Source organism: Tursiops truncatus, chromosome 6 (genome assembly GCF_011762595.2).
Source record: "Tursiops truncatus isolate mTurTru1 chromosome 6, mTurTru1.mat.Y, whole genome shotgun sequence".
NCBI classification, from domain to species: Eukaryota; Metazoa; Chordata; class Mammalia; order Artiodactyla; family Delphinidae; genus Tursiops; species Tursiops truncatus.
Genome location: NC_047039.1, coordinates 43,603,102 through 43,615,744, shown reverse-complemented (window position 1 = coordinate 43,615,744; position 12,643 = coordinate 43,603,102). Strand labels below are relative to the sequence as shown.

Below are 12,643 nucleotides of genomic sequence, written 5' to 3'. Positions count from 1 at the left end.
ACTGCTGTTTGGGGCCAGATAATCTGTTGCTGTTGGGGGCTATAACTGTACATGCAAGGTGATTAGCAGCATCCCTAGCCTCTCCCACTAGATGCTAGTGGCACCCCCCACTCAAGCTGTGCCCACATAAACGTCTCCAGACACTGCCAATGCCCCCAGAGGGGCAAAACTACTCCTGGTTGAGAACCACTGCTGTAGGTTATTGTTCTTTTGTCCCCATCCTGGATATTTGCAACAGACACTATTCCCCAAGTAGGTTTTCTCTGTGCCCATAAGAAAAAGAAAGAAAACAACAATAATAATAGCAAACCGGAGACCCTGTCCGTAAAAGTACTGGACAATGAACCTGAGAGTTCTGAGTTGAGTAGCTGGGCATAAGAACCAGACCAGACTTACCTAAAACGCTGTGCCTGCTGAGCTAGTGGTCCTGGATACCTTCTGTTTGGAGACTGGTACAGCTGGGAAAGGATGGCCTGATTTGTTTTTTGGCTTGGATTATTAGCAAACTTTACAGTGATTGGCTCTGTGGCACCAGGAGGTTTCTGGCCATTTAGGCCTTTGATAGCTTCTTCTGCCTCAATCCGCTTGTCAAATCGAATAAACCCTACACCCCTTGATATGCCTATGGTAGATGTGGGTAAGGATTTGGGAAAGAGGGAGTGGAAGGAGACAGGAGGGAGAGAAGAAAGGATAAATTAATTTTTCCTTCTCAAGAACATGTTTTCACCCACATATAACATCTGCCACAAAATCACATGAGGAGAAAAGTTTTACCTTGACTTAGTAGCAATTCAGTATAGCGTTACAATTTTGTATTTTTTTAAATACATGAAATGCATTAAATTAAATTAACGCATTTTAAAGTCCATTACCACATGCTACCAATAAGCCAAGAAGAAGAAGAAAGCACACAAGCATATCCATGTTTCCTTTCCCCACCTTCTTCTCTCCCTCTCATGCACTCACACTCTTTAAAAAACTCAACAGTATGCCTGACTTGCACTTTTCAAATTATGCTACTGGACAAACAGTTCAGAAATGATGGGCACAGTAGCTCTTTTTCTTGTTACAAGGAGAACAGAAACAGACATTTGTTAAAAATGCTAAAAAGCTATGCTAAAAATATATGCACAGTGGTAGAAAAATATATTTCAGCTACATTTTTAAACAATATAATTCTACTTAATCATATTATATAGGAAACCGACCCTTTAAGAAAAATGCCTGAAGAGGCTTTTCTGGTTCCCTGAAGTTCCCCCACTGTTTTTAACTGGCTGTTCTTTATTAGAGAAATAATATTATATGGAGAAAAAGAGGTGAAAGAGGAGGTAGAGTTTAAAAATAAATAAGATAGAAGTAAAGCCTCAAAGCTCTCTTTCTTTGGCAGCATTTACTTCTGACTACGGAATGTCATTCCCTGGCTCCCGCTCTCCCCACCCTGAGAGACAAGAATGGGGGAAGGCAGAGGGATGGCCAAATACCTCTCCAGCTTTTGAGAAATGGTAGCAGGAAACCCAACTCATTCCATTTAATTAGCTTAACAGGCTATTTGGGGTGGCCATAGCTGGCCATCATGAGATTAGTAGTTGTAGGGAAAGACTTTCTTGGCAAGCAAATTGGTAGTAGCAGTACCAGCTTGGGACTAGCAGTGAGAAAAGCCTAGATGATTCAGAGTATGTCACTGAAGAAAAGAGTGAGAGGTTGTTAAGAAAGATAGGCTAAGAAAATGCACTAGACCATTATGATTTATAGGAACTTTAAAAAAGAATAAAGGTCTGCTTGCTTTACAATTAATACTGTGTAAGTTGAATGGCTTAGAATTTTACTCTAAGGTAGATGAGGCATTTTTTCCATATACACGTACCTCAGACAGCCCCTATCACTTCACCCTTCCTATTTAAGCTATACCTGCTGCACATTATTACCACCTGATGGCTGAATAACAAAATTGCAGGATTTTTCATTTTAGGTAAAGTGGATAATTTCACTCTGTAAGTCTTAAGTATAAAGATGAAATGGTGAAATGACAGCAAATCTATCCTTTCAGTTATCTATTAAGAATGAATAACCCCTAGGACTTGACTATTCCATAAGGAAAGCATTAGATAAGCAACGAAATGGCCTCTATATAGGATGAGTCATCTAAACCTATGGTCCTCAAACCTGAGCATGCATCAGTATAACCCAAAGGGCTTGGTAAAATGCCCACTCTGAGAGTTTCATTCATTAGGTTTTGGGTGGAGCCCAAAGGAGGGCTCCATTTCTAAGGAGGTTCCAGGAGGATGCTGATGCTCCAGGTGCAGAATCACACATGAGAACCACTGACTAAACCAGGAGGTGGTGAGATAAATCCACCTGTGAGCCTATATACTCAGGATGGACTTGCAGTTAAGAGATGGGCTTTCTGTATCACAGGGGAAAGAAATCTACTTTTGATTCACAAGTCCTCACTGAGAATGAATGAATGAAAAAGCATGAAAAATATGAACAAAATATCAGGCCATTTTTGTTGCTCTAAACAAATATACCTAGATTGCTAGGCCTGGACTTCTATTTGACCCCATTAGCAGTCTGTGTTGTACAATACACTGTGATAGAATGTATGATAATTACAAAATGCAGCTAAGAAGAAAAGACCACATTTGTATATACCTCACTGGACTAAATTTTCTCCATACACCAAACCTACAGGCCATTCTCCCAAGTATGTGAATGATGGCAGATATCACTTTACTCAGAACTCAGAAGTATGGTATTCAGACTCTGTAAGAGGTAAACTAACAGCACAGAGGGGCATAACATAGGCTGCTTCTGATCAAATTCAGATCAACTAAATTGATCGTCACTTGAAGAATTAAAAACTTGGCCTAATTTTACTCTGTGGTCCGTTGTTTCTTTAAAAAGAAAAAAAATCACACATTGCAATGTACAACTATCTCCACAGGTACAATAATTATGAGAGAGAGAGAGAGAGAGAGATGGGAAAGGAGAGAGAAAGAGAATAGGGAGAGTGAAGGAGGGGAGAAAGAAGAAACGCACAGAAAAAAGAAAAACCTATTTTCTTAAAAAACAAAGAAACCCCACCCCCCAAAAAAAGACTACTCACAAAATCTTAATGTGACTGCTTAAGTATATGGCATTATAGGTTATTTTTCCCCCTCCTTACCATGTTTCCCTAATTTCATTATGTTTTAAAAAGAATATTGCTTTTACAATAGAAAACTATGCCAGTGCCTTATTTTTAAGATCCATAATCAAATCTATATTGCTAGTTTTTCTTTAACTCAAAGCTTTAGCAGAAGAGCTAGCTCCCTTACATACAAAATTTTTAATAAACATATTAGTCTTCTTATTTTGGTTTGGTTAAAAGTAATATAAGGGCTAAAATAAATTTTTAACATTCAAAATTTTAAACTCTTACACATGCCTATACAACAAAGCATGGACCTGAAAAATAGCCTTAACAGCAATTACCAGCGTAGATGTAGTGTAATCCGCTCCTGGAGAATTAGCTGCACTAAACTATGTTTTTCACAAAAATAAGATTGTTTATTAGTACTTTATAAGGAGGATGGGAGCTTTTTTCATGCAGCAGCTTAGAAATGAAGATTAATTTGTAATAATTATTTGTAATAACTTACATGTAATAATTATACTTATAAATTTATTACAAGCCACAAAACAGACTCCAAACCTGCACCTTTGCGGAGGAAATGACTCAAGCTTGCTCACTACACTCCACAATCTATTCTTATCCATGCATATCTATGAACAGTCCCAGCAGAAAACTGCATTTTCTGTCCCACATATACCTTTGATGTGTTCCACAGGTAAGACTTCTGTATGGGAAGGCAGAATATTTCACCATCTGCCAGTTGGAAAGCAGAAAAGATTGTCCAGAGCAGCTGCCTACTTACCAGTGACCTGGTCAACCAGAATACGAGAAGTAATAATGCGTCCGTATTGTGAAAAAAGTTGTTCCAACTCCTTCTGTGTCATTGTTTTCGGAAGTCCACTGACGTACAAATTTGCATCTCTGATAGAAGCTGAACTTGGGCGAGCATAGGAAACCTGGAAGAGAGCAATGAAACGTATATGCACACTCAGTGACCTCCCTTCCCAAACTCAAAAACTGCCTCAAGTTAGTTAGCAGCTTCTGCATTAGAAGTACACAACAAACACTGAAGTGCAAGCAAGTCCAGAGTGAACTGTTTCATTTCTGGAGAAATTCTCGACAAGTGAGAAACGCCATTCCCTTGCATGGAGAGAAGACAGTATTTACCCCTAGCTTTGTAAGTGTTCAAAACAGACCAATGGTGCACATAGCAGAGTACTACTCATGGTAATAAGTTATCCTTGAGGGGGGAAATCCCCCTAAACTAGGGATTTAGGCTCAATCAGAAGACCAAGCTTAAAGATTCTAAATTCACCTGACACATCTGTGTGAACTGTTTTTGCACTTCTCCCATCTCGGGGGTTGGGGGTGATGGTACAAAGTTTCTGAAGAATTTATTATAAGTACTTCCTTTTGATTTATTCGAAAATAGCTATCGTCCTTAAATTGCAAGAAGTTGAAGCATGAATGAACTGTACCTCCCGTTATCCTTTGCCTACTGTCTTCTTGTCCACAAATCTCTTTAATCTTGATTTTCAAAAGGTCTTAAGTCTGTCTATTGGTTTATTGACTTTACCTGCCATTTTAGGTACCCTTTCAAAAAGCTTCCCATCTTTGAGATATAGTGTCCAAATTTCTACCAGGATGGAAGACACAACAAGTCCATGTGTATTTATCATCAACACTCTTTACATGAACTCCAGGAGGAAAGGAGCTGTATCTGTCTCTCTTATCACTGTATCTTAGCACATCACACGTGCTAGAATATCTGCTGAGTAAAGCCAGGATAGTACCCCATTGATCCCGTAGGTCCACAACAGTTTGCAAGGCACACGGCATTCAAGGAGAGTTCATCACGTCATCTAGATCTTGCCCAAACTGTGACCAATAGCTCTGTGCCTATAACCTATCTCTGCCAATTTTAAGTTAGCGCTGAGTCTCATGTGCTATTTTGACCTCATTTCCTTTAGTTTAACTGTAAGCTCTTCCGGACTGACTACTAGGACAGGACCTTCACAGTATACCCCATCTGCCAGACCATTCATAAAAATGGCCAATGAGTCTACTCCTGGGCTTGATTTGGTGGAGTACCATGACAAGATAACTTCTGCCTGTTCATTGTAGCCATTAGTATCCACCTTTAATCTGGCTCACTGCTTACTGCAAAACAAAATAAAAAAATACCGTTTCAAGTTAAATAGTTTTTGATATTTGGTATGAAACACCAAATATTTTCTCCATGATTTCAATTATGTCCACAGTTCTCTGTGTTATCACTATTTTTTTCTTTCCAGAAAAAAAGACAGGTTTTATAAAGGTCTTGCTCTCTTTCACCCCAATCCCCATAGTGTTAACATTTAATACTCTTACCCTTTATTCAACAAGTTTGCTCAATCACAAGTGAAACTATACCTGCTGTTCCAAAAGCTGTATTTGGAAGTCACATTAGCACTGTCTTATACTACAGACACAGGTAATTTGGAATAGTGGTGGAGAAAAGATAGATAACTATTCACATACTACTCCTTTTTTCTTTATGCCTAAATACTTAAGAACAATGAAGATTGGGGAACTTAAATATAAGTGAAAATTAAGAAATGAAAGAAATTTCCAAGTGCTCAAAATAATTCAAATGGAGTCTAATCGTGGGACTGCTAAAAACTGATAAAAACAAAGCAAATTAACTATATGTGCATTCAGTGACGTGAATACACGAACATCCAATTTCTTTTCTAAAATACAATCCTTCATTACCTGGGTAAGCTAAAAATCCCACCACTCAGACACTCTTAGAATCTAGGACTCTAAGGCTTTATTTCAGTGGCAGGGAGCTCTCACCAAGTCAGCTGTTAGTCTGCTCCAGATTGTGTGACTGAAGTGTTCCCCTTATAAAGAGCCACTTCCCATGGGCAACAGAATAGGCACCTACACATGCTCAGAGTTAGGAGGTTTACTTCCAATGACTGATGAAGCAGGCAGCCTCAACACAAGCTCAAGCAAAGGTGACACCTCTCTAACCAATATGCCTGGGCTCAAAACCAGGTTTAATTCATTAAGGGCTCTTGAATTTGAACAAATTTTACCTTCTTTGTATGGTTAATAGGAATAATAAAATAATCTCTAATCCACCTAAACTGCTATTAGCACAGAGCCTAAAAAGCTAGGTGACTACACTATATTTACCTCTACATGCATCTGAGAATATAGGTAAAGACCTCAACCATTACAGTTGAGAGTAACCTGAGTCCCTTACTGTGTTCCAGAATAATTTACTCACGCAGTGACATTCACTGCTTTGTGCATTTCAGAGGAGTGTGGGTGGAGTGTTTTAAAAGTTATCCTAAAATATATTTAGGAAAACGGGTTTATATTTAGTGCTTATGTAAAAGCTTTGAAAACATACTTGGGTCAGTTATGTTATCTGCATTTTTTTTTTTCTTTCAGTGTCTGGTCTTCAGTTCACATTGCTTCTTTAATTCCCAACCTGTATTGACTATATTTTCTTATTTTCTGTATTCTCGATGCTCTGGCATTTGTGGCCTTGATCCTGGAGAGACTGCCCCTCCCAGGAATAGCTAATTCTAGAGATAGTAAATGACTCCCCCGTGAGGTACCTCTGATACACAAACCAGTCAATCCAGAGACCACACCCCCAACTCCTTTATCAAATCCTCACATCAAGCCAATATTCCTCCTGCTCTAAATCAGCTGAGGGCCAGGTAACTTACAATCAGGGACCACCCCTATAGACCAGAGCCCTCCAAAACTACTCAAACTACCCAACGCCAAACCTACTCAGTGTACCTGTCCTGCCTTGTCCTTAGCTTTCCACTAGGACCCAACAAAAGCTCTGGGCCATGCTCTGCCCTCTCCCCTCTGCCTCCTAGCCATCCCTGGTGCTTGCCCATGTGGCCTTGCATGGAACGTTGTGCCTCCTGTTTCTAGAGATCTGTTAAGTATAAACTTCTTCCTTCATAACAATCATTTATGTGTCTGTATGTAAGGTAAGACACCTGATTAAAACAAATCCCAGGTACATTTTTAGAACACAGCTACATTAAAAGGGCTCCAAGAACCAATAACAAACCTTCTCAAAATATTGTTTTTCAGTAATTTTGTCAAAGAACTGGTTCCTATCACCACAGGCAGACTGGGTGATTGATTATATAGAAGCTCATGGTGGTAACAATATTTCCATTTAACTTACACTTAGGGGCTTATGGGACTTCATCATTTGCAAAGCATTTTCAGATACAGTATTTTGTTTGTGCCTCACCACAACCCTGTGAGGGCACACATTAGTATTTTATAGCTGAGGAAACAGATATAGACAAGGTAAGTAAAATTCCTAAGGTTATACACAAGTGTTGAACTCTGGCTTAAAATTCTGATCTTCTGAACCCATGTCCTTGTCTCCTTTGTCCGGTTTTCATGCCACAATACCACATTACAGTAACTAGTTCATCAGTGCACTTGTTCTGAGAGTTTGAAAAATTAAATTAATCTTGATTGTTTCTTAAACACACACGCACAGTGAAACTGAGGAGGACAGACAGAACAGGATGACACCAAAAATTACGGTTAAGTCAAGTTATTTTATTTTCCCATTAATATTTTTTAAAGCAACTTTTCCCAAGAAACGATGAGTGGCCACTAATTGCAATTAACTGGAAAAACTACACATCATAATAAGAATTCTGAAATTAGTTTTATTACTTTCTAAGTTTTAGAATTCCATTAAATGAGCATCATACCACCACTCCCCCTTGCCCACTTCCAGGAAATAAAGATGAAGGAAGGGCAACTTCTCTCCTCCCAGATCAATGTGCTATGTCTCCCCTCTATACGTTTATTGTTTCTTGGGATTAAAGCAGCCCCCCCTTCCCTCTCTATCAAGGATATCACTGTCAGCAACATCCTCCCTTCCAGGAAACAGAAAGTATTTCTTCCTCTTCTTCTACCTCAAAGGATTATAAACAGAAAACATACTTAGACCAAAGTAGGCAGAAGACTTGCAATAGGATATGGACTTGTATTTTACTTTGGAGATTCAAATCAGTTTCCAGACCAAATTTTCTATCTGGCAATTATCAGCAATTCTTGACTCTGATTTTTCTGTGGGTCTGGAGCTCTAAGTGGTGCCTGGCTTTAATACTTACCTAGAGAACTACTCTTGGGCTACCTGAAACCTCAAAGTGTTAAGTCTATCTTTGTGGTTCTTCAAGACTAAAATAAAACCCTGTGGAGAAGATCCAAGACATGGTCTTGTTTTATGGCAACTTCTTTATTAGAAATACTTCGATAAAATTGAGTCATTTGTAGTGAGGTGGATGGACCCAGGGTTTGTCATACAGAGTGAAGTAAGTCAGAAAGAGAAGAACAAATACTGTATGCTAACACATATATATGGAATCTAAAAAAAAATAAATGGTTCTGATGAACCTAGGGGCTGGACAGGAATAAAGACCCAGACGTAGAGAATGGACTTGAAGACATGGGGAGGGGGAAGGGTAAGCTGTGACAAAGTGAGAGAGTGGCATGGACATATATACACTACCAAATGTAAAACAGATAGCTAGTGGGAAGCAGCCGCATAGCACAGGGAGATCAGCTCAGTGCTTTGTGACCACCTAGAGGGGTGGGATAGGGAGGGTGGGAGGGAGACACAAGAGGGAAGGGATATGGGGATATGTCTACATATAGCTGATTCACTTTGTTATACAGCAGAGACTAACAGATCATTGTAAAGCAATTATACCCCAATAAAGATGTTTAAAAAAAAAAAAGAAATACTTTGATACAATGAACCTCCAGCATATGTTCCAGTGGGGTCAAAATAGCTTCTTCTTTCACCAAGTGAGAGCTGTTCTCCAATCTACACTCACCGGATTAATAGATAGGTTTGGATCTTACATTTTCACTGCCATTTAAACAGGTAAATATTTAATGCCTGAGGAGCAAGGTTATGAAATATCAAAACTACTAAGTGAAGGATCTAATTTAAGAGGCAGCCAGAGAGTCTTCAATTTAAATATTTAAAGATGATACAGAAAGTACAACACTGAATACCAATCTACTCCAAAGATAGCAATTTAAAACTCAGGTTTATTCTGGAATTCCTCACAACCCTACAAGTGATATAATAAACAAAGACAAGCAGTGCTGAGATTACTTGAAGGGAAAAGGATGGGAGACAATCGGAAGTACCAGACAAATAAATGCTCTAGCCAATGGCTTCTCAAACTGTTCTTCACAAATGAGATCAGACTGGACAAAACAGAGATAAAAACAGAGTTATCAAAGTAATTAGGTCTTGAAAATGGAATAGTTTGAGACACAGTATGTTCCTTGCAATTAAAACCTCATTTCTTCATCAGCAACTAAAACTAATTATACATTAAACATTCAAGGACAAGTAACACATATACTAAGAATGGGCTATCAAAACACAAGTTAATCAAAATACACAGAACTAAAAGAAATGAAAATATCTTATGGAAAGAACTGGTACTTCATGTACATAGTAAAGTTTAAAATCCCTGCACATCACTTTATCAGCAGTCCATCTAAATGCTTTTGTCCAAAAATACAACTGCTCTCAATTCTCTCTGCTTCATCAATGATCAGTGACAGTGAACATTAATACCAACAGATTAAAGTGATAAGGACTATGAATGAACAAAGCAATCTCTTCTTTATTAAACTAAGGACATCTGAAAAATCTCCCACTGGCAAGATCACCATTGAACAACTTCTATCACTTGTCAATTACTGACCCAGGACTACAAACATTAAACCTGAAAATTAGATACTTGCCACTTCAGACTTTTTTTTTGAAAAGCTCCATTCAATCTCTTCAGCTGAAAGAAGTGGACAAGGTCATAGTTATGCCTATTTAAACTGAGAGTTAATTGCTGCTCATATCAAAAAACGGAGTCTTGATGGGACTGAGGAAAATGATACTATCGCTAAATAAAAATTAGCTCCAGCTCTGGCAGGCAGTAGCAAAGGTCTTGTGAAAGCATCAAGGCTTTACAGGCAGGGAGCTATATTGGACCCTCCAAGAGAGCTCAGAAACACACAGAAAGATGTGACCTCTAACCACAATTCAGGCCACAGACCTCAAAACCCACCAAAAGGAAGCAATGTCCTTTGATCTACTTCTAAACGCAAAACCCTACCAGGAACAGGTCTCAAACACACACCAAGACATACACATATCCGTCCAAGACTAGGTTTTGCACAGGACAAGCATGTTTCACAGAGGGCTGCAAATGAGTAGACTTGAGAGAACAAAGCATACAGAAGTAAGTCCATAAGAAATTAAAGATTCCCTCTAGCAAAGGTGCTGGAGATAAAAGGAATAATCATACCTAACAGGAAGACTTAGTAAAGGTACTGTAGGTTAGAGCAGTTGCCTTTAAGAGGTATTCCAAGAATACAGAATACTGCATCCATGGAAAACACACACGGAACCTCAAATTTTACTGAGACTGGGTTGGTTGAATGCTTTCAGTCTATATCAAGATTGTCTTGATTCAAATGAGAAGTTCAGAGATACCACAAAATACATTTGATTGGGTTATTCTGTGCTTAAAATCTCTCAGGGACTCCCTAATGCTTTAAGATTAATTTCAAGTTTCTTAGTCCATTATACTCAGGGTACTGACTAGCTTCTCTATATAAACACATACAACCTTCAGTAGTTTCCCAAAGCTTCCTGCTCTCACTTCCCTGTGTTAGTGTAAGCTGCTCTTTCCAGTCATCTAAATTTTCGTCACTTCAGACTCTGCTTGGGCATCACCTAGTTTCTAAAGTCAACTCTCATCCATCCTCTCCACTCTAGTCTGAGCTGGGTACCCCTTACCTGTGCCCACACTGCATTGTATGCCTTGTTCTCTTAAATACTGAAGAAACGAAGATGTACTCATCTGTTACTGTGTCTTGTGAGTGGCTTAACTGCTTGAAATATGAAACCTTGTCTTTATCCTCTTTGTTCACCCTAGTACCTACCAAACATATATTGTAATGAGGATGATTTATCATCACACACTTATTGAGGAGACTTTATTTTTGAAATCTTGTCTAGAAAGTTAGGAGAGGCCACAATCTGCTAATATACCAAAAATCCTATGTGATGGTACTTTCTGAATATACTTGACTGTAGATTCCACTAAACATTAAAAAAAAAAAATGAAGTCTCATTTTGTAAACTGGAGATTCAAATCTCAAGAGGCAATAAAACCTTAAACACAGTTATATGTTGCAGGGGTGGGGGGTGTCGTAATTTTGGAGCAAAAATACAGATATCATTTAGTCCAAACTCTTTGTATTTAGAAAAAAAGGGAAACTTCATACTTGTCCAAAGACACAGAGCAAAAGAGTTGGGTGTAGAATACCAGAGTCTTGACTCTTTGTCAAGGGGTTTTCCATTACACCACTGGCTGCAACACACAGTCTGAAACTATGCAAATTTCTAGAGAAATGATCAGACATTTATAAGGAGATACTAGAAAAGATATGCGAGAAGGAAAGAACCTTAATTTTGCCAAATGTTTTCTTATACATAAGGAAATCTGAAATACATCAAATGAGTCTTTCCCTTAGGACAGTTACTGTATTTCTCCTACTAGTAGTGCCTGAGAATTATTTAGGAGATTTATGAGATATTTGAGAAAAATCTAATAGGGGTGAGGGGAGTTGAAGAGAAAAAAATAAATCAAACTAAGAATCCTGAGACTGGAACTTCCCTAGCAGTCCAGTGGTTAAGAATCCGCACTTCCACAGCAGGGGGCGTGGATTCGATCCCTGGTCAGGGAACTAAGATCTCATGCAGTGCACTTCGTGGCCAAAAAAAGAATCCTGAGGCTAACACGCTTTACCTTCTTTTTTTAAAAGAATCACGTACCATTTAAGATAAAGGGAAAACAGCAACTGGATGTTTTACACCAGAGGGACTTTCCCAGTTTCACATCATTTCCAAGTTTTAGTGCAACATCATTAAATAAAATTCAAGGCAGGTGATTCTTATATCCAACTTAAAGGTGAAGCTAAGAATAAGTGATCATATATGACACTGTTAAAAACAATACTAAAACTACTAAAGAGCCATAGGAAAACAAAAGTATGCTGGTTGTGAAATCTGTATGACACAACTAATCATAAACGGAGGACTTGACAGATTAGATTTCCCTTTTCACACATCTTAAACACCCTCTGAAAAATTACCTTAAGCAGAGTTTATTAAATGTTACCCAAAACAGTTTCATCCATGTGCATCAATTAAATGAGGGTCCAAATAGGTTGTCATGACAGGCATCTTTATTTTTTATTAAACTATCATAGTTGGCAGGTATCTGTCCTTTTATTGTTGCTTCTGCTTTGGCTGTAGTACACAGTTGGTTCAGCAAGGACTCTCATGCTGGTAAAAGCAAACATGAAGTCCATGGTAAAGATATTCTTGAAATGCAACTTGGAGAGGCCACAAATACCTTCCAGATTCCTCAAGATCTTTGCACGCAAAGAATT

General features: G+C 38.5%; 1 protein-coding gene across 8 annotated transcripts in view; it reads right to left on the bottom strand.

Moving 5' to 3' along the window:
- The window catches only part of ELAVL2 (ELAV like RNA binding protein 2), a 130,795-nt gene that overhangs the window by 10,403 nt on the left and 107,749 nt on the right, over window positions 1-12,643 (bottom strand). For all 8 annotated transcript variants that reach the window (XM_033858012.2, XM_033858013.2, XM_033858014.2 and 5 more), the window contains exons 4-5: window positions 3,918-4,071; window positions 397-622 (exon numbers count right to left, since the gene is read on the bottom strand). In XM_033858012.2, coding sequence (XP_033713903.1) covers window positions 397-622; window positions 3,918-4,071 — 380 coding nt within the window. The remainder of the gene's footprint in view (window positions 1-396; window positions 623-3,917; window positions 4,072-12,643) is intronic.